The 21909-nt window shown below is 45.5% G+C and overlaps 1 protein-coding gene across 1 annotated transcript in view; it reads right to left on the bottom strand.

The window, feature by feature from the left end:
• The window catches only part of NDUFAF2 (NADH:ubiquinone oxidoreductase complex assembly factor 2), a 267607-nt gene extending 249992 nt beyond the window's left edge, over positions 1–17615 (bottom strand). Inside the window, exon 1 of the mRNA XM_030192281.1 lies at positions 17361–17615. Within this exon, the coding sequence (XP_030048141.1) occupies positions 17361–17475 (115 nt within the window). The 5' untranslated portion in view covers positions 17476–17615. The remainder of the gene's footprint in view (positions 1–17360) is intronic.
• Positions 17616–21909: the final 4294 nt, after the last annotated feature.

The following is a 21909-nucleotide window of genomic DNA, read 5'->3' as shown; positions in this document are numbered from 1 at the left end:
ACAGAGTATCCTGAAAAGGCTTAATAACCCTAGGCTGAGTCAAAATGGAAGTTACAGCCCACCAACAGCAGTAACTAGAAGAGAAGAGTGCTTCAGATGAGTGAGAGGTAAACCCAGCCCGAGTGCAAGAACAGGAAGGAGCCTGTTTGAAGCCAGAGAATGTAGCTTGTGTAAGTGCAGCTCAAGTCCTAGGTGGTTTTGCCAGTTAGGGAAGTCATGCTACAAGCACAGCCTGGGATTATCTCACCCAAAGGGATGGGTATGGGACTGGAGGAGCTATAAATATGTAAATGCCATAAGAGACATACAGAAGCTGGATTAAGAGAATGGGAGTTTAACCAGTGGTCTTGGCTGGACAGAAACCTCTTGAACCAATATTGACCATTTGTTATTAGAAAGTATGGAGTAGAATAGTCTGCCTGTAGTAGCATTAAGTAAAATTGCTATTGTTTCATAAAACCCCTGGAGTGGAGTGCTGTAGAGGTGTGTGTGTGCAGCCCATTTGCTGAAGAAACTTTGGAGTATAAAAGAGTAAATACTGAAAGTGGCTTAAAAACCTGTGGTCTACTGAGGTCCGGCCCCGGCCTGCACCCAGCTCAAGAAAGAAAAAAAAAAAAAAAACCTATTCATGGCCCATGTCAAAGGTGCCCGAGGATCCTGGTGTGGGAGTGATATCCAGATTACATATGCAAGGGAAATTTGCTAAACTTTTTAATGAGATAAATAAGTATTTTAAACTTATCCATTCTCTCTGTGGGTTGAAATGCAAACTAATGGTTCTTTGAGTTAGTGTGACTGTCAGAACCTACTGTTTTGCTTTGAATGCAATCGCTCTTTGCTGCCTGAGCCACTGCCTATTGGTTAAGCTAGACCTGATAATGAGGTAAGTATGTTTGAGTGAATGAATCCTGTGTTGGGTAGGGTGGGGGGGGGACTGATGGTGTTACAGACATTTTCATACATATATGTTGTATAAACCCAAATATCTGTGAAGCCAATATTTAAGGATTAAAGATCTTAAACCAACCCTTGTGAAAATGTACTACAGCCAATTTACTAAACTATTAAATTTAGATCCTGAAAAGTGGGGAAGGAGCTCAGCACTGATTTTCAGCACCAGGCACCGAAATTAGGCTCCTAAATCTAAGAAAATGTAATTTATTTGTGCTTTTATATAAACTGAGTGTTTGTAACCTTATATACTGTACTGGATGTTAATGACTGAATAAAAAAATACCTAAACACAGAATCTCAGATTTCTTTGAATAAAATCAAGCTCTATATTTTGAATATAAATGTGAAAAAACAACAACCTTCCACCTCAAAATTCAGAACAGCTTTTCACCTTCTGAAAGCCAAAAAATTTGAACAAATTTAGAAGCATGAGATGGCAGCCTGTATAATCCCCCATTGGTCTTCTCATCAAAGCAGAACCTCAAACAAGCTAGCAAAAAAAAAAAAAACATTACTGCACTCACCATTAACCTCACAATTCATTCTTGAATCCTGGGCTGAGCATTTCACATGCTAGCAGTCTTTCTAATTAGAGCCCTAGTTGCTTCAAAGTCACGTAGGCAGGAATACCGGCCCCATTGTTCTTAGCAACATTCACAAAAAGCTATAGAAGGCTAGGTTTCATTTTCACATTTTCTTATTTATTGATACTCTCTCCTCTCACATACTGCCAAAGCCGAATCTACATCATCATTCAATGCATAGCCCATTTCAAATTAAAGACACAAAGAATGACAGCAATTATAGCCATGTTAAAGGAAAATGATCAACTCTGGGGAAAAAAAGGAAAACCAAACTGAGGTAGAATTATACCAAAATACTTTTTCTCAGCATGAACACCTAACAGTCTATGACAGCAGATAAAGACCTGTACGGTCCACCCAGTCTGCCTAACAAGATAAACTCATTATACGTGATATGTGATACTTTATATGTACACCCGAGTTTGATTTGTCCTTGCCATTCTCAGGGCACAGACCGTAGAAGTGTGCCCAGCACTCTTTTTGTACTAAAAGTTCTGAAGCCAACGTTGAAGCCCCTTAAAATTTACACTCAAGCCCATCCATATCTATTCTGTCACAATCAGGGCACAGAATGTAGAAGTCTGCTCAGCATTGGCTTTGCTTCCGAATTACTGGTGTTGCCATCTAATCAACCTTAAGCTTGTTTGGTTCCATGCTTTCTATACAGGACTCCTTTGTGTTTATCCCACGCATTTTAGAATTCCGTTACCGTTTTCATCTCCACCACCTCCAGCGGGAGGACATTCCAAGTATCCACCACCCTCTCCATGAAAAATACTTCCTGACATTACTCATGAGTCTGCCCCCCTTCGACCTCAATTCATGTCCTCAAGCCTTCCCATCTCCAGAAAAGGTTTGTTTGCGGATTAATACCTTTCAAATATTTGAACGTCTGTATCATGTCACCCGTTTCTCCTTTCCTCTAAGGTATACATGTTCAGGTCGGCAAGACTCTCCTCATACGGTTTGCAATGCAAATCCCATACCATTTTTGTAGCTTCTCTTTGCACCACTTCCAGTCTTTTTACATCTTCAGCAAGATGTGGCCTCCAAACTGAACACAATACGGCAAAGTGGGGACTCACCGATGACTTGTACACCTGGAAGCTATATTGGAAAAACACAAAGCCAGGTGTAATGTTAACACTAAGGGCCCTATTTACTAAGTTGCGCTAGCGATTTTAGTGCACGCTGTGTAGACGCCCATAGGAATATTATGGGAATCTACACAGCACGAACTAAAAACATTAGCGCACCTTTAGCGTGCTTTTGTAAATAGAGCCCTAAGAATTCAAAGTTTTCATTTAATAAATAATTTCCTCTTGTAATCACTCTATACCTTCAGTAATTTTGTGCATTAGGCTTAACACAGTGATGGCCAAAACACAATCACTAATTACTTAAGCCGTGCAAGAGAAGCAAATCATCATCACCAGAATCCTGCAGCACTGAATATTTTACAGTCTGTGATAGCAAAGCAATTGAGCATAACTGTAGGAGAAGACAGAATATCAACCACAAATAAATCCATCAGTTCTTGAGGAATTAGACCGCTAACTTACTTCAAGGAAACTATCCATATGGCAGCTCATCACACATTTAAGACTTATATTCCAGTTTCTAAAGAAATAAATCTATGCTTGATGCAGATTAAACACACCATAGGTTTATTAAATATCATACACACTCAAAGGAAATAATTTTAAAATGGGTGTCTATGTGTGAAGGTCCATTTTATAAAGGAAGGGGGGGTAAATCGGCAGAAATTGTAATGATAGTGAAGCTACAGACATTTACCCCTCTCAGGATCAACATAAATGTTAATAAGTACAGACAGAAATGCACAGATAAATTGTGACTGTCCTAGAATATGCCTCCATACACTGGTTGTAAAATACAAGAACAAGGGAAGAAATTTCCACCAATATCGTATACTCAACACATTAAAGTAGAATTAACATAAACCCTTCAAATTTTTTCAAACAAAACCACTACCTAATAATGGAGGAAAAAGACCTCAGCTTACTGTGACTGTATCACATGCAGTGTAATGGCTGGTACTGCACCAGAAACCAGCTTCTCTCTGCTCACAGCTCACCATCTCTATCATTGGTAAAAAAAAAAAAACTCCATATAAACATTTTACTTATTTATAGCATTTATATCCCACATTATCCCAAATAAGTTCAGGTTTAATAGTGGCTTATATCAAATTTTAAAACAAAGTACAATAATGATTAAATAAAAACTAAAAGACAATAAGAGGTATAACATCATAGCAGCAGAATGACTCATTTGAAAATAAACTAAGAGAATTACAATGGTCAACAGAAGCAAGGAATTTTTAGGTAATCAGAAACACAACTAACTTTGGGAGGGAATTCCATTGCTTAGTAGCTTGATATAACAAACTGGCATCATGAATTGATTTGTAACGGAGATTCTTACAATTTGGAAAAATGGAGAAGTAGGTAGTCTCTCCACGCAGGATGGGCACTGTGTGACAGTAATTGCAGCAAATGTTGCACATAATCAGGTAGAAGACCGAACAAAATTTGAAAAACAAGGGAGTGCAATTTAAAGGTGACTCTTGCATGTATAAGAAGCCAATGCAACTTGATCTTAAGGGCCAATTTAATAAACTGCGGGGCTTTGCATACAAGATGGGTCAGTGTTCTGAGCTATTTGAATTTTTTTGATAAGGCAGATTTTCAAACCTGAGTAAACAGCATTACAATAATCAAAATCTTTATTTTATACTTTTAAAAAAGCTTTGTTTTCTGAGGGGAGAGGTTAAGTTTTCAATTTGTCAGTTCAACATTGCAACTTGTACTAAACAATCAGTTCAGCTTCTTCAGGGGATTCCTATTTTTTGAAACAACATCATTGATCAAACAGTCTCATACGCACAAGATAAACAATGCCATGTTCATCAAATATTACAAAAGAAAAAACATTTTGACGCTGAAATTGACTTACTGTGCACATTTCCTCAACAAACATCCAGCCTTCTATGTATGAAAAAAAAAGTTTATAAAGGAAACGCTAACGCAACGCAACCCTTTAAACATGCTGCCCACTGTCGGGGAGTACACATCACAGAAATGCTTCCCACTCTATCATATTATTCAGACCATGGGGTTCTACTGACTTCAAATCGATATATCCACTGTTGTTCTTGCTGTAAAAGTCTCTTGTCAGCATTACCAACACAAATACTCTCAGGAATACTATCAAGAACCCAGCAAGACATATCATTGAAAAGATGTTGTAGGGATGGTAAAATCTACTTTTCTAAAACAAGAAACAATTGCAAATCAGATCACGTTTTTAATTGTTCTAAAATGCCCCTGCAACAAAATATGCATTGACAAAACCATCAGCAGTTTTAAGTTTATGTATGAATGAACACATATTTAACATTAGCCAGCAAAAGCTGGGGGCACCCTCAGTAGCTCACTGTATGGCCCTACAAAGCGAATGCTACATACCTGTAGAAGGTATTCTCCGAGGACAGCAGGCTGATTGTTCTCACTGATGGGTGACATCCACGGCAGCCCCTCCAATCGGAAACTTCACTAGCAAAGGCCTTTGCTAGTCCTCGCGCGCTCCTGCGCACTGCGCATGCGCGGCCGTCTTCCCGCCTGAACCAGCTCGTGTTCGTCAGTCCCATACGTAGCAAAACAAAGCAAGGGAAGACACAACTCCAAAGGGGAGGTGGGCGGGTTTGTGAGAACAATCAGCCTGCTGTCCTCGGAGAATACCTTCTACAGGTATGTAGCATTCGCTTTCTCCGAGGACAAGCAGGCTGCTTGTTCTCACTGATGGGGTATCCCTAGCCCCCAGGCTCACTCAAAACAACAACCATGATCAATTGGGCCTCGCAACGGCGAGGACATAACTGAGATTGACCTAAAAAAATTTACCAACTAACTGAGAGTGCAGCCTGGAACAGAACAAACAGGGCCCTCGGGGGGTGGAGTTGGATCCTAAAGCCCAAACAGGTTCTGAAGAACTGACTGCCCGAACCGACTGTCGCGTCGGGTATCCTGCTGCAGGCAGTAATGAGATGTGAATGTGTGGACAGATGACCACGTCGCAGCTTTGCAAATTTCTTCAATGGAGGCTGACTTCAAGTGGGCTACCGACGCAGCCATGGCTCTAACATTATGAGCCGTGACATGACCCTCAAGAGCCAGCCCCGCCTGGGCGTAAGTGAAGGAAATGCAATCTGCTAGCCAATTGGATATGGTGCGTTTCCCCACAGCCACTCCCCTCCTATTGGGATCAAAAGAAACAAACAATTGGGCGGACTGTCTGTTGGGCTGTGTCCGCTCCAGATAGAAGGCCAATGCTCTCTTGCAGTCCAATGTGTGCAGCTGACGTTCAGCAGGGCAGGAATGAGGATGGGGAAAAAATGTTGGCAAGACAATTGACTGGTTCAGATGGAACTCCGACACAACCTTTGGCAAGAACTTAGGGTGAGTGCGGAAGACTACTCTGTTATGATGAAATTTGGTGTAAGGGGCCTGGGCTACCAGGGCCTGAAGCTCACTGACTCTACGAGCTGAAGTAACTGCCACCAAGAAAATGACCTTCCAGGTCATGTACTTCAGATGGCAGGAATTCAGTGGCTCAAAAGGAGGTTTCATCAGCTGGGTGAGAACGACATTGAGATCCCATGACACTGTAGGAGGCTTGACAGGGGGCTTTGACAACAGCAAACCTCTCATGAAGCGAACAACTAAAGGCTGTCCTGAGATCGGCTTACCTTCCACACGGTAATGGTATGCACTGATTGCACTAAGGTGAACCCTTACAGAGTTGGTCTTGAGACCAGACTCAGACAAGTGCAGAAGGTATTCAAGCAGGGTCTGTGTAGGACAAGAGCGAGGATCTAGGGCCTTGCTGTCACACCAGACGGCAAACCTCCTCCATAGAAAGAAGTAACTCCTCTTAGTGGAATCTTTCCTGGAAGCAAGCAAGATGCGGGAGACACCCTCTGACAGACCCAAAGAGGCAAAGTCTACGCTCTCAACATCCAGGCCGTGAGAGCCAGGGACCGGAGGTTGGGATGCAGAAGCGCCCCTTCGTCCTGTGTGATGAGGGTCGGAAAACACTCCAATCTCCACGGTTCTTCGGAGGACAACTCCAGAAGAAGAGGGAACCAGATCTGACGCGGCCAAAAAGGAGCAATCAGAATCATGGTGCCTCGATCTTGCTTGAGTTTCAACAAAGTCTTCCCCACCAGAGGTATGGGAGGATAAGCATACAGCAGACCCTCCCCCCAGTCCAGGAGGAAGGCATCCGATGCCAATCTGCCGTGGGCCTGAAGCCTGGAACAGAACTGAGGGACTTTGTGGTTGGCTCGAGATGCGAAGAGGTCTACCAAGGGGGAGCCCCACACCTGGAAGATCTGTCGCACTACACGGGAATTGAGCGACCACTCGTGAGGTTGCATAATCCTGCTCAACCTGTCGGCCAGACTGTTGTTTACGCCTGCCAGATATGTGGCTTGGAGCACCATGCCGTGACGGCGAGCCCAGAGCCACATGCTGACGGCTTCCTGACACAGGGGGCGAGATCCGGTGCCCCCCTGCTTGTTGACATAGTACATGGCAACCTGGTTATCTGTCTGAATTTGGATAATTTGGTGGGACAGCCGATCTCTGAAAGCCTTCAGAGCGTTCCAGATCGCTCGCAACTCCAGAAGATTGATCTGCAGATCGCGTTCCTGGAGGGACCAGCTTCCTTGGGTGTGAAGCCCATCGACATGAGCTCCCCATCCCAGGAGAGATGCATCCGTGGTCAGCACTTTTTGTGGCTGAGGAATTTGGAAAGGACGTCCCAGAGTCAGATTGGACCAAATCGTCCACCAATACAGGGATTCGAGAAAACTCGTGGACAGGTGGATTACGTCTTCTAGATCCCCAGCAGCCTGGAACCACTGGGAAGCTAGGGTCCATTGAGCAGATCTCATGTGAAGGCGGGCCATGGGAGTCACATGGACTGTGGAGGCCATGTGGCCTAGCAATCTCAACATCTGCCGAGCTGTGATCTGCTGGGACGCTCGCACCCGGGAGACGAGGGACAGCAAATTGTTGGCTCTTGTCTCTGGGAGATAGGCGCGAGCCGTCCGAGAATCCAGCAGAGCTCCTATGAATTCGAGTCTCTGCACTGGGAGAAGATGGGACTTTGGATAATTTATCACAAACCCCAGTAGCTCCAGAAGGCGAATAGTCATCTGCATGGACTGCAGGGCTCCTGCCTCGGATGTGTTCTTCACCAGCCAATCGTCGAGATATGGGAACACGTGCACCCCCAGCCTGCGGAGTGCCGCTGCTACTACAGCCAAGCACTTTGTGAACACCCTGGGCGCAGAGGCGAGCCCAAAGGGTAGCACACAGTACTGGAAGTGGCGTGTGCCCAGCTGAAATCGCAGATACTGTCTGTGAGCTGGCAGTATCGGGATGTGTGTGTAGGCATCCTTCAAGTCCAGAGAGCATAGCCAATCGTTTTCCTGAATCATGGGAAGGAGGGTGCCCAGGGAAAGCATCCTGAACTTTTCTTTGACCAGATATTTGTTCAGGGCCCTTAGGTCTAGGATGGGACGCATCCCCCCTGTTTTCTTTTCCACAAGGAAGTACCTGGAATAGAATCCCAGCCCTTCTTGCCCGGATGGCACGGGCTCGACCGCATTGGCGCTGAGAAGGGCGGAGAGTTCCTCTGCAAGTACCTGCTTGTGCTGGAAGCTGTAAGATTGAGCTCCCGGTGGACAATTTGGAGGTTTTGAGGCCAAATTGAGGGTGTATCCTTGCCGGACTATTTGGAGAACCCACTGATCGGAGGTTATGAGAGGCCACCTTTGGTGAAAAGCTTTCAATCTCCCTCCGACTGGCAGGTCGCCCGGCACTGACACTTGGATGCCGGCTATGCTCTGCTGGAGCCAGTCAAAAGCTCGCCCCTTGCTTTTGCTGGGGAGCCGAGGGGCCTTGCTGAGGCGCACGCTGCTGACGAGAGCTAGCGCGCTGGGGCTTAGCCTGGGCCGCAGGCTGTCGAGAAGGAGGATTGTACCTATGCTTGCCAGAAGAGTAGGGAACAGTCTTCCTTCCCCCAAAAAATCTTCTACCTGTAGAGGTAGAGGCTGAAGGCTGCCAGCGGGAGAACTTGTCGAATGCGGTGTCCCGCTGGTGGAGCTGCTCTACCACCTGTTCGACTTTCTCTCCAAAAATGTTATCCGCAAGGCAAGGCGAGTCCGCAATCCGCTGCTGCATTCTATTCTCCAGGTCGGAGGCACGCAGCCATGAGAGCCTGCGCATCACCACACCTTGAGCAGCGGCCCTGGACGCAACATCAAAGGTGTCATACACCCCTCTGGCCAGGAATTTTCTGCACGCCTTCAGCTGCCTGACCACCTCCTGAAAAGGCTTGGCTTGCTCAGGGGGGAGCGCATCAACCAAGCCCGCCAACTGCCGCACATTGTTCCGCATGTGTATGCTCGTGTAGAGCTGGTAGGACTGAATTTTGGCCACGAGCATAGAAGAATGGTAGGCCTTCCTCCCAAAGGAGTCTAAGGTTCTAGAGTCCTTGCCCGGGGGCGCCGAAGCATGCTCCCTAGAACTCTTAGCCTTCTTTAGGGCCAGATCCACAACTCCAGAATCATGAGGCAACTGAGTGCGCATCAGATCTGGGTCCCCATGGATCCGGTACTGGGACTCGATCTTCTTGGGAATGTGGGGATTAGTTAAAGGCTTGGTCCAGTTCGCCAGCAGTGTCTTTTTTAGGACATGGTGCATGGGTACAGTGGACGCTTCCTTAGGTGGAGAAGGATAGTCCAGGAGCTCAAACATTTCAGCCCTGGGCTCGTCCTCCACAACCACCGGGAAGGGGATGGCCGTAGACATCTCCCGGACAAAGGAAGCAAAAGACAGACTCTCGGGAGGAGAAAGCTGTCTCTCAGGAGAGGGAGTGGGATCGGAAGGAAGACCCTCAGACTCCTCGTCAGAGAAATATCTGGGATCTTCTTCCTCTTCCCACGAGGCCTCACCCTCGGTGTCAGACACAAGTTCACGGACCTGTGTCTGCAACCGTGCCCGACTCGACTCTGTGGAGCCACGTCCACGATGGGGGCGTCAAGAGGTAGACTCCCTCGCCCGCATCGGCGAAGCTCCCTCCGCCGACGTAGTCGGGGAGCCTTCCTGGGAGGCGACGGCAGCCGGTGCCGCGTGACGCCGGAGACCTCACCTCCGGCAATGGGCCAGCCGGCACCACGCTCGACGGTACCGGTGGCGCAAGCACCGCCGGTACCGGAGGGGTAGGGCGCAACAGCTCTCCCAGAATCTCTGGGAGAACGGCCCGGAGGCTCTCGTTCAGAGCGGCTGCAGAGAAAGGCATGGAGGTCGATGCAGGCGTCGACATCAGAACCTGTTCCGGGCGTGGAGGCTGTTCCGGGCTGTCCAGAGTGGAGCGCATCGACACCTCCTGAACAGAGAGTGAGCGGTCCTCTCGGTGCCGATGCCTGGTGGGTGCCGACTCCCTCGGCGACCCAGAGCTCTCGGTGCCGACCCGGGAAGGAGACCGATGACGATGCTTCTTCGATTTCTTGGAACGAAGCATGTCACCGGAGCTTCCCGGCACCGACGAGGAGGACGTAGAATCCAGCCGTCGCTTCCTCGGGGCCGAGGCCGAAGGAGGTCGGTCTCGGGGGGGCTGTACCGCAGGAGCCCTCAGGGTAGGGGGAGACCCACCCAAAGGCTCACTGCCACCAGCAGGGGAATGGACAGCCCTCACCTGCACTCCAGACGAAGCACCACCGTCCGACGACATCAGCAGACGAGGTCCCGGTACCACCGACGTCGATGCAGCTATCCGATGTCTCGGCGCCGATGCAGAGGGCCGATGCCTCGATGCACTCGATGCACTGGCGGCCGAGGATGAAGCTCTGGACGCTGAAGACGTCGATGCACTCGATACCCCCGGTGCCGATGCCGACGAAGAGCCCGAGAACAAAACGTTCCACTGGGCCAATCTCGCTACCTGAGTCCGCTTTTGCAAAAGGGAACACAGACTACAGGCCTGAGGGCGGTGCCCAGCCCCTAAGCACTGAAGACACGACGCGTGCCTGTCAGTGAGCGAGATGACCCTGGCGCACTGGGTGCACTTTTTGAAGCCGCTGGTAGACTTCGATGTCATGGGCGGAAAAATCACGCCGGCGAGATCAAAAGTCGAAATGGCGGAAAAGGCACCGAAAAAACAAGGGGAAGAAAACTTCGACCCGAGGCCTAAAAGCGGCCTACCCCGACGACGAAAGAAAACTTACCGGGGCGAAAGCTGAAAATAGCAGGGGGGGGGGGGGGGGGGGAAAGACCAAGAGTCTTTTCCCACACAGAAAGGATTTTTCTTTTTCTTTTCGAAAAACACACGACGAACGCGCGAGGTCGACTTTGCGGGGCCCGACATGGCGAAACACGACCGTACCGAGCGCGGACAAAAGAAGACTGACGAACACGAGCCGGTTCGGGCGGGAAGACGGCCACGCATGCGCAGTGCGCAGGAGCGCGCGAGGACTAGCAAAGGCCTTTGCTAGTGAAGTTTCCGATTGGAGGGGCTGCCGTGGACGTCACCCATCAGTGAGAACAAGCAGCCTGCTTGTCCTCGGAGAACATATTTTTAACGTCTTGCCTTGCTGGTAGAACCCCACAGTCTCAATAATACGAAAGAGTGGGAATTGTTTTTTGGACAGAAAACAAAGGGTAGGGTTTCTTGTTTGTCCTGTTTGTCTGTCCTAATTAGACTGTAAGCTCTGTCGAGCAGGGACTGTCTCTTCATGTTCAATTGTACAGCGCTGCGTATGTCCAGTAGCGCTTTAGAAATGATAAGTAGTAGTGGACAGCATTTCTGTGACGTGTTCTCCCCAACAAAGGGCAACATGTTTAAAGGGTTGCTTTGAACATGCATTAGCATTTCCTTTATAAACAGTGCCATTTTCCCCCCTACACAGCAGGCTGGATTTTTGTTGAGGAAATGTGCGCAGTAAGTTAATTTCAATATCAAGATGTTACTCCTTTTTGTGATATTTGCTGACTGTGGCATTGTTTATTTTGCAAGTATGAGATTGTTTGATCTGAGAAGTTCTGAGAGGAGAGGACATTTCTGTGGGTAAGTGACATTATTTTATTCTGTGCTTGGTAACAAAGATTGGGTTTAAAAGAGGAATTGTAGGATATTGATAAACACAGTTAAATTTAAAAAATAAAAAGCAAACTTTAATAGCTAGTCTCCTTACCCCTTTTCCCCATAGTTGTAAAACTTAAATTTTCTGCCATAACATTAACAGATAGTCTCTAGAAGGCACAGTAGGGCCTAGTTCAGTCTTAGAAAAAAAAAATAATAAGAGAGAGAGAAGCAAGCATTATTAACTAGTTTCCATAGTGTACAACCCTTTACCTCCTTCCTCCCTTACTTAACCTTGGCACAATATTAAATGGATTTGTCACCCTGCAATGACTATGTTAACAAAACTATGTAAGCCACATTGCGCCTGCAAATAGGTGGGATAATGTGGGATACAAATGCAATAAATAATAATAATATTAGTTTTAAAACTAAATTTTCTGCCACAGCATTAACAGATAGTCTCTAGAAGGCACAATAGATGGGTGCTTCTGAGGTACTTGTGACCTGGATTGGCCACTGTTGGAAACAGGATGCTGGGCTTGATGGACCTGGTCTGTCCCAGTATGGCAATATTTATGTACTTATGATTTTGTTTCATAGATAACTGAAGCACTCAGCAGTAAATAAGGATTCCCTGAATAAGCCGTGGGAGGTAAAACGGGTCCCCAAAGGGATCATTCTAACAGCCAAAGTTTTGCTTCCTTTTTCCTGCCTGATCAATGATATAATTCAAGAGGTCTGTTCAGCATAAGCGTGAAAAGTTGAACTGATTGTTTAATACAAGTATGCAACATTGAACAAATTGAAAATTACAGAACACAAATAAACATGGTTTAATGGGACAGGATCAGCATGGTCTCAGACAAGGGAAGTCTTCTCACAATGTGCTTCATTTCTTTGAAGACATTAATAAACGTGGTTAAAGGTGAGCCGGTTGAGGTAATATAACTAGATTTTCAGAACGATTTTGACAAAGTTTGTCATGAGAGACTCCTGAGAAAATTCAAGAGTAATGGGATAGGAAGCAATGTTCTGCTGTGGATTAGAAATTGGACCCCCTCCACCTAACTTCTGACAGGGGACCAGTGGGGATAACCCTGAACTGGAAGGAGAACAATGATGACAGAGGACTTAGCCTGGGTGGTAGTGGCCACCATAGTACCACTGCAGAATAGGCTTCTTCCAAACGAAGCCTAGAGGCCTTGCCCCAGGATCCCAGAGCTACCCATCACCAAGGCTTCAGGAAAACCAGGATACAAAGATACTTGCCCTGCCACCCCCAATGAAAGACAGCTGAAGAACCTCTGCCAGTACACCCCACTGATTGAGAGCTGCTAGGTGGAGGCTCAGGGCCATGGAGGGAATGGAACCTTCGAGCTCCACCACGGGAAGATCTGTGGACAGATCCTTGGGTGCCAACCACAGCCAAGGGGTTGTGGCTTGTATCTTTTAGTCAGCCCTGCCTTAGAATCCAACTGCAACAATCAAACTGCTCCATTAGCTAAAGGCAGAAAAATATTGGTAAGTTCCAGAACTGCACTACTTCTTATACTGTTGATGTTGTTACTGAGTAGTCAGCGTTCTCTGCCTCTAACTGAGGGTCACAAGATGTAACCCATTTATCTGTGCTTGTCTAGCAGGATAAGGAGGTGTCTCACAAGCATCCCTAACCTTGGCTCTGCTGAAAATAAGCTTGCTAATAAAGGTCGAAACTGAAACTGCCCCCTGTCAGCGGAAACCAAAACTCATCGCCTGGTTTCGGACAAAACCAAAAACTCAAGTTTGGTTGTGTGAATGTGAACCAGTGAAGGCTAATGAGGATTTTCAGAGCTTGCAGTCTGCATTCCTCTGCTAAATCCATAGTATCCAAGCAAGAATAATTTAAATAGTGAAAGATCATATTTTACCTCAAAGCAAAAAAACTTCCACACCCTGAACCACAGCTAATGAAAACAAACTAAAATCCATGGTGCTTTTACAGTGGCTGACTTTCTGCCACACTCTGAATGACAACTGATGTCATAACTCCACAAAGAGGCTAATTCCTAAGGAGCTAGGAATTTTAGCTTAGATTTGAAGACGGCCAGAGATGGAGCTTGACGTACCGGCTCAGGAAGTCTATTCCAGGCATTTGGTACAGCAAGATAAAAGGAACGGAGTCTGGAGTTAGCGGTGGAGGAGAAGGGTGCATATAAGAGAGATTTACCCAGTGAACTGAGTTCTCGGGGAGGAGTGTAGGGAGAGTGGAGAGGTACTGAGGAGCTGCAGAGTGAATGCACTTATAGGTCAATAAGAGGAATTTGAACTGTATGCGGAAACGGATAGGGAATCAGTGAAGTGACTTGAGGAGAGGGCTAATATGAGCATAGCAACACTGGCTGAATATAAATCGTGCAGCAGAATTTTGAACAAATTGAAGAGGAGAGAGATGGCTAAGTGGGAGACCTGTGAGAAGCAAGTTGCAATAGTCTAAGCGAGAGGTGATAAAGAGTGTGGATAAGGGTTCTGGTACTGTACTCAGAAAGGAAAGGACGAATTTTGGTGATATTATAGAAGAAGTTCATAAATGCAGTATATTAAAAAAAAAAAAAAAAAAAAAAAAAAATACAAAGAGTAGCCCCCTCCAAGACTACCAGGTGGTCTAGTGGTGTAATCATGGCAGGAACAATTCCCCAGTCGCAGCAGCCATTTTGAGAAGACAGCCAGAATGGGCAGGAGTAACTGGGCACAGCTCCGGCCCCAACTACACCTCTAAACCATCAGAGATTGTAAACTAGGCCCAAGGGGCCTACAGATGAAAGGGAGAAGGCACTTGGGGGGCAGGGAGGGGGGTCCAGGAGGAGAAGGAGCGACTCCTATTCAGGGGGAAGGAAGGAGACAAATGGGCCGAAGCACAAATTTTCAGCTTCCACAGAAAACACATGGTCATTTTCAGCCCAAACCGAAAACAGAGTCAAAAATTAAAATGACCTTTCGGCTGAAACCAAAACTCATTATGTTTATATTTATATTCCGCAATTACCTCTTGGTTCAATGTGGATTACACTAAAAGTAAACCAGTCCATCAGAATGGGAAGTTACAAAATAAAAACAGCCCACAAGTTGCAACATTATAGCACTGCAAGCAACACAATGTTTAATTATCCAAGTAAATAAACAGCCTTTCAGCCTCTACTTGGTAAGAGAAACACTTCCAATTTGCCATTTCTGTATTAGTATACCATAGTACAATCACATTATCTACCTTTGGGTCTTGAGGATTTACATGAAAGACTGACAAAGTCAATAAAGTATTAAAATGATACTAAGCAAAGGACAAGGAGAGGATAACCAGTCTGCAATTTCCTCCAGGCATCCTGTCTATGAACTGTCAGAACTCATGGACATCATGAATCTGCCTTCTGCCAGAGTCGCACAGCTACTTGGCTGCCTTCTTACTAAAAAGCTAAAAGATTAGACCTTGGAACTGCCAGACTCACTTCAGCAAAAGGGAGAGATGCCTGCTTCCAAGGACATAATAATGCTGGTCTAACTAATCTGAATTTTTATATACCATCTTTCTGATCCAAAAGGTTGGCCAGTGCAATTTAAAGTTGTACAAAATACATATTTTCTATACGGGATATTGAAATTGCAATGTAACGGTAAAGTGGAACTTAAGGCTAATGCGAACCAATGATGATTTAAGATTATATTTTCATCTAGAATACAGTGATATAAACTAGAGGCAACTCCTTACATAATTTGCATCTGCTGCAAGTTATTTTCTGCCACAATAAACTCTAATGTAGCATTTCTCCAAACTGTGGGTCACAATTCCAATCATATGCCATATTTGGGGTTGTGACTCAAGTGGGCACTACATAGACAAATCATTACAGTGTGCCTCAGCAGGGTTGCAGGCATTGCTGCAAGCACAATAATGGGGCCTCAGCCAGAAAGTTTGAGTAGCACTGTTCTAATGTGAGCTTAACAGATTCTTGAAATCTGATGAACTGCATGTGCAATTTGCCAAATTAAACATGGATAAATAAGGAGTCCTGAAAAAGATAAAAAAAATTCAGGTGGTTTTAAGAAAGGGATATTTTGTGTCTGTAAATACTTTGTAAGTCTGCCTAATGATGTAGTAAAATGACCTAATTAAAGTATTTGGTACTGTAAACTCCTGCTTCAAAAGTCTGTGTTTAAACTATTTAACTTCCGTGAATCATACAAAAGTTACACTTGAACAACAGAGTGTGAATGTTGATTTTGATAAAGGGTATTGCTATACCAGGTGTTGGTTCTCTAAATTCAAATATGCCTCATAGGGCCCTAGTTGTGGATGTAGTAAATGTGTTTATCTTACAACTGAGCCCAAATGCAGTTGCTTGCCTAGGGCACACCAAAGGGTTAATCCTACCCTACCAACTGAATAAAACAGGACCTGTACTAAAGGGGGTGTTTTATTAAAGATTAGGACATTATTTGAAGCAGTTTCCATAGGAATAAAACAAGTCCTATGACAGAAAACATATGCTAATCTTAGCAGCAGACCCTCAATGTTAATACATAAGGGCCTCTTTTACTAACATGCATGAAAAACTATACACCCCTTAAGTGAAACTTGCAGTTCCATCTAAACATAAGACCTATATGTTAAAAAGAACAACCCAACATTTTACTACACCTTATATTAACAAGTGAGAAAGCATTTCTTTCGACCAGAACATGCCTACAACTTATCTGAACTCAAGTGCATTACCATTATTTTAATAACAGAGCCAACAAACAAGATTCAGGTGATACTACAATATTAATTTCTACTTAATTAGGCTCCAACATTGAGTAGAAGACAGGATAAGCTTCCACCTGCAAAGTAGCAGTACATGCCTCTCCTCTTCTACCATAAAGAGTGCTGCTTTCCAACAGAAACACAACATACCACTTAATTGAGGGGTCCTTTTACCAAGCTGTTGGAAAAAGGGCCCTGAGCGAGCAGTGGGGGCCGTTTTTCCCACACACCAGGGCCCTTTTCACCGCAGCAGGTAAAAAAAAGCCCCCAGCACACATGGCCATGCGGTAAGACAACATGTGCCAGGGAGCCCTTGCTGCCATCCACTGAAATGGCGATAAGGGCTCCTGCGCTAACCCAGCAGTAACCGGGCAGTGTGCGGCGATGCCCGATTACCACCAAATTATCACCATGCAAGCCATTTCCTGGAGTTTTCTTTTTCCCCTGGAAATGGCAAGCACTCGGGGCACAACTACCGCCGGCGGCTGCATTGGGCCAACTGTAGTCCTAAAAGAGCAAGGCTTTACCACCGCTCTGTAAAAGGGCTCCTAAAGGAGTGGAGTAGCCTAATGATTAGGTCAGTAAACCGAAAAACTGGGGAAATGCATTAATTCCCACTGCAGCTCCTTGTGACTCTGGGCAAGTCACTTTAACACCCCTCCCTCCCCACTGCCCTAGGTACAAAAACAAAACCAATCATCAGGCCTTGCTTTATTCATGAGCAGAATACAAACACCGCGTGACCACAGTAACATACTACTACTACAACTACGTACTCGCTTCACATCTCCGCCTTTCAGTGACGCCACGACGTACAAGATAGGCTCTGCCTCTATCCCACGTTTTGGATGTACACACGCTGTGCAAGTTACCTGTCCAGGTCCGCTGCTCAGGGATGTAAAAATATTTGTTCCCAAACTGATCGGTGCCCATATGGTGCTTGACAACTCCAAAGGTTCTCTGAAGAAGAACGCGGAGCCAGCCCATGGTGCTTCTTGGGTACGGTTGAAGAGCTGACTGACGTCACTTGCAGTGGCCGGCTGCCGCCCGGCCGCTCAATACACTGTAGGCTAACTGACGCAAAGGATAGCGTGTATTAGCGCCGTCGCCCTAGCTTGCGCGTATACCTCCAGTTACCGGCCGACGCCCCGCCTCCGGCCTATCTAGGATAGTTTTTGATTCTATGGTTACCACCTAGACTTGTGTTCAACCTCATTGGTCCGCTGTACGTTATTTGTGGAATGTCTATTGCAGCAGGCAGCTAATCTTCATCAACTGCTGCTCTGAAATGCTTAGGTGCACGATGGGAAAGATAGATTGTTTGACTTCCTTCCGTACTAGTTTGATGATGTAGTTTAGTTTGAGCAGTCTATGTGGTTTTAATGCTTGTTAGACGGGGATTTAAGAGTTGAAAGTGGAACGGTGGTCGTCACTCCTAGTCCGATTTAATTTTCTGCGGATGATAGGAGAGTCCCTTGTGATGTCGCGATGGCACTTCAACTTCCTATTTGGAAAATAAAAGTGCTGGACTGACATCACAAGAAAGCTGTCTTAAATTATTTGTCCTGTAGCCTGTTCATATCGTCACAGGCATTAGAAGGAAAGGAGGGTGCATGGATGTCAAACGTTGCTGTTGGCTAGGGTTACCATTCGTCCGGATTTCCCCGGACATGTCCTCTTTTTGAGGGCATGTCCGGGGCGTCCGGCGGGTTTTGGCCGCACGCACGTTTGTCCGGATTTCTGGACAAACGTGCATGCGGGAGGGCGTGCACAGCCTGCACAGACCGGCAATAGCGCTCCCCAGTCCGTCCTCCCCACCGCTGTCGTAGAGAACGCCGCTAACGTCAAGTAGGAGCCTGCGCAGGCCTCGCGCTCCAACAGCCCACTTAGCTACAGCCTACAATGATTCCCCCAGGACCTTGGAGAAGCTGCTCCTATTGGTGGCCTTGAACATTGCGTCCAATCAGAGGAGAGGAAGGCGGGAGCTGTTGTGTGATTGTCCGGCTGCTGTAAAGTTTGTGTAGTCGTCGCGATGCTAGCGGGTCCGACTCCCGGACTTTGGACGCTTTTAGGCTGCAGCAGTGCATTCTAAAACGCTTCAGAGAGGCAGGCAGTGTGAGAGCTCCGGGGTTAGGGTGAACTGTCTGAGGGGTGTCGGTAACGTCAGTAATCAACAGCAATAAAACATAGAAACGAAAATTAAAAGACACCTTTTTGTTGCTAAAATAACACCGTTACTGCAAAGCTGCCAAGTTACCCAGTAAAGAAGTGATACTTCTTGGAGATGACGGGGGAGGGAAGGTGATGGGGGGAGGAGGGGGGTGACCGGGGGAGGGGAATATGCGTCAGGGGCGGGGCGAGTGTGTGAAAGGGGCGGGGCAGGGGGACGTGAAAGGGGCGGGGCAAGTGTCCTCTTTTTATGAGGACAAAAAATGGTAACCCTACTGTTGGCCGTGTTTTGCGCTTGTGGGGTCCCCGGGGAATGATTGATACTGAGGAAGAGAGATCCAACTAGTAGGGGGAGGGGTAACAATAGATAACGGAAGATAAAGATCTGAACTGTCCATCTAGTCTGCCCAACAAGATACCATATGATGCGTGATACTTTATATGCATATCTGGTCTTGATTTATCCTTTCCGTTTTCAGGACAAAGACCACAGAAGTCTGCCAGCACTGGCCTTGTTCTAAAATTTCTGAAGTTAATAGTACATAGTACAGTAGAGGCGATCGCCAATACCAGTATGAACAAATACAAAGTGAGGTTCTGGCAGAGTAATGATCAGTGTGATAGATACATTGGCGGTCATAAGAAGGAAGAGTTGGGTTAAGTCCAGTACAAACTTTTATATTGTTGTGTTGCAGGGTTAAGGCATTTAGGTTGGATCGTTAGGGTATGCCTTTTCAAACAGGTTAGTCTTCATATCACCCCTGTTTCTTTCCCTCCAGGTATACATGTTCAGGTCAGAAAATCTCTCCTCATACGTCCTGCAACACAAGTTCCATACCACTTTTCTCTGAACCACTTCAAGTCTTTTTACATCCTTAGTAAGATATGGCCTCCAAAACAACCCAGTGGGGCCTCACCAACTATTTGTAGAGGGGCATCACCTCCTTTCTTCTACTGGTTATACCCCTCTATGCAGCCTAGCATTCTTCTGGCAATGACTACCGCCTTGTCACGTTTCATCACCTTCAGATCCTCGAACACCATCACTCCACAGTCCCTCTCCTGAGACGAACTTACCAGTCTCTCCCCTCCTATCCAGTATATCTCTTTTGGATTTCTGCACCCAAAGTGCATCACTCTGCACTTCTTGGCATTAAATTTTAACTAACAAACCACAAATTTTGAGATAAAAGGAAAAAACTGGAGTACATATACCTCGAATATAAATACTCCAGAACATTTAAAACTATATCAAAATGTTAATTAATACACAAATTATCACTCCTATCACATCCATACCACTCAATCATACTACTGACAGCTTAACCTAGTAGAAGTACTGAAAACACTTTTTCTATAGGTCATAACAAAAGCACAGAAAAGTGTTGTTCACCATAATCACTCATAAGGCAAATAGTTGTTTTCTCAAAACCATTTGGTCTACCAAGTCCCAGGAGCACAAGATCACAGCAGAAAGCTCCACATAAAATGTCATCAAGCAGTTAATGTCACTCCCACGGCCTGAATGCTGATGCTCTCCACCTTTTTAAAAACTGTTGATATACAAAATGTCCTCCCAATGGGCTCAGCTTCTTCACATCCAAGAAAGCGGACAAATAGTGCAAAGTTGACACAGCCACCATTAGACAACCATTAGGTGAGCTGTCAGATATAAAATTCAGTTGCTCCTCTGCTCTCCAATGCAAGACTGCATTTCATGTGTCTTCCTCAGAAGAAGCAAATAAAATCGCTGCAGACAAAACACCAAAAATAAACCTAACTACTAACAAAGTATCTAGAATCAATCGATCAAATAAAGTAAAGCTCAAATAATAGAAAAAGCACTACATGGCTGCTTACTGGAGCTCCAGACATCATCCAAGCCATGCCAACGGTGTCCTGACCTCCAGGCGGAAGTGCCCTTACAATTTACATCGGGGTTTAAATAGAACCCTGGCATGCTGATACAGGCAAAAACAATTAGCACTGCTAAAAACAATTGCCATTCCACCTCTGAATTTAACCCTCCAGGAGCCACCGTATTCCAATAGAACATAAATCTTTGTTCTAAAGACACTAAGGCATCGCCGACATCGCCACCTCTCCTTATGACCACTGTGAAAGCACAACAAATCACAAGTCATTGACCGAATCACCCTTAGCTACCCAATGGGCCACCAAGGATGCCTCCAATTTCAGGGGCCCTTTTACTAAGCTGCGTAGGCGCCTATGTGTGCCCAATGCACACCAATTTAGAGTTACCGCACGGCTACCACATGGCCCTTGCAATAATTTCATTTTTGACGTGCATGTGCAAGATGATTTTTATTTTCTGACATGTGTCAGGTGGCATTGTACACTAGTAGATCAATACCACCCGATTAACGCGTGAGACCTTACCGCTAAGTCAATGGCTGGCGGTAAGGTTATCAATGAATCAAACCAAGTTAGAAAATTCACAGTTTAGCTCAGTTGGTAGCACTCCAAAAGTCTTTAATAATTTCTGAAACACAGAATAATGTTCTGTATGCCTTAAAAAAGGAGGAAGACAATTCCAACTAGTAGCTGCCTGGTAAGTCAGTGAGGATCGTAAAGGACGCAAAAGCCTTTGCTTTACGAACAGTGGGAAAATCTAACAGAAAAAGATTTCTAGTAACTCTTCCATGGTTCCTATTTAAAAAAGCAAAATGCTCAATTAGATAACCCAGAGATTCCCCATGAAATGCTTTAAAGATTAGAACCAGATTAGTTAAACTATAATGTAGCCTCCCCTGGCAACCAGTGCAACTGTAACATAAAGGGGGAAATAGAATCATATTTATTTGCTGAGAAAACAACTCTAACTGGGGCATTTTGCACTCTTTGCAACTTCATTATTAAAGATTTTATACAGCCAATATAGTTAGAGTTGCAGTAATCCAGTGACAACAGTATTAACGACTGCACCGCTGAGCGAAAAATTACTGGTTCAAAGTATTTACGGATGACCCAAAGTTTTTTTTTATGTTAACCACCTTATTAACCTGAGTGTTAAAAGAAAGTTGACCTATTCCACACCTAGAACTCTTGAAACTAAATCAAGAGTCAAATCAAAATTTCCAAGCTTAATAATAAGATTATCTTTCAAAAAGGTCAGAGGACCAATCCAAAGAAACTTAGCTTTTTAGTTTCAACTTATATGAACATACCCAGGTATCAACTGCCTGTAAACAGCGCAGCACACAACACTATGATATCCGCATATATATAAAA

The sequence above is a fragment of the Microcaecilia unicolor genome, chromosome 2 (genome assembly GCF_901765095.1).
Source record: "Microcaecilia unicolor chromosome 2, aMicUni1.1, whole genome shotgun sequence".
Lineage (NCBI taxonomy): Eukaryota > Metazoa > Chordata > Amphibia > Gymnophiona > Siphonopidae > Microcaecilia > Microcaecilia unicolor.
The sequence above is the reverse complement of the archived record's forward strand: the minus strand, read 5'-3'. Positions and strand labels throughout refer to the sequence as shown.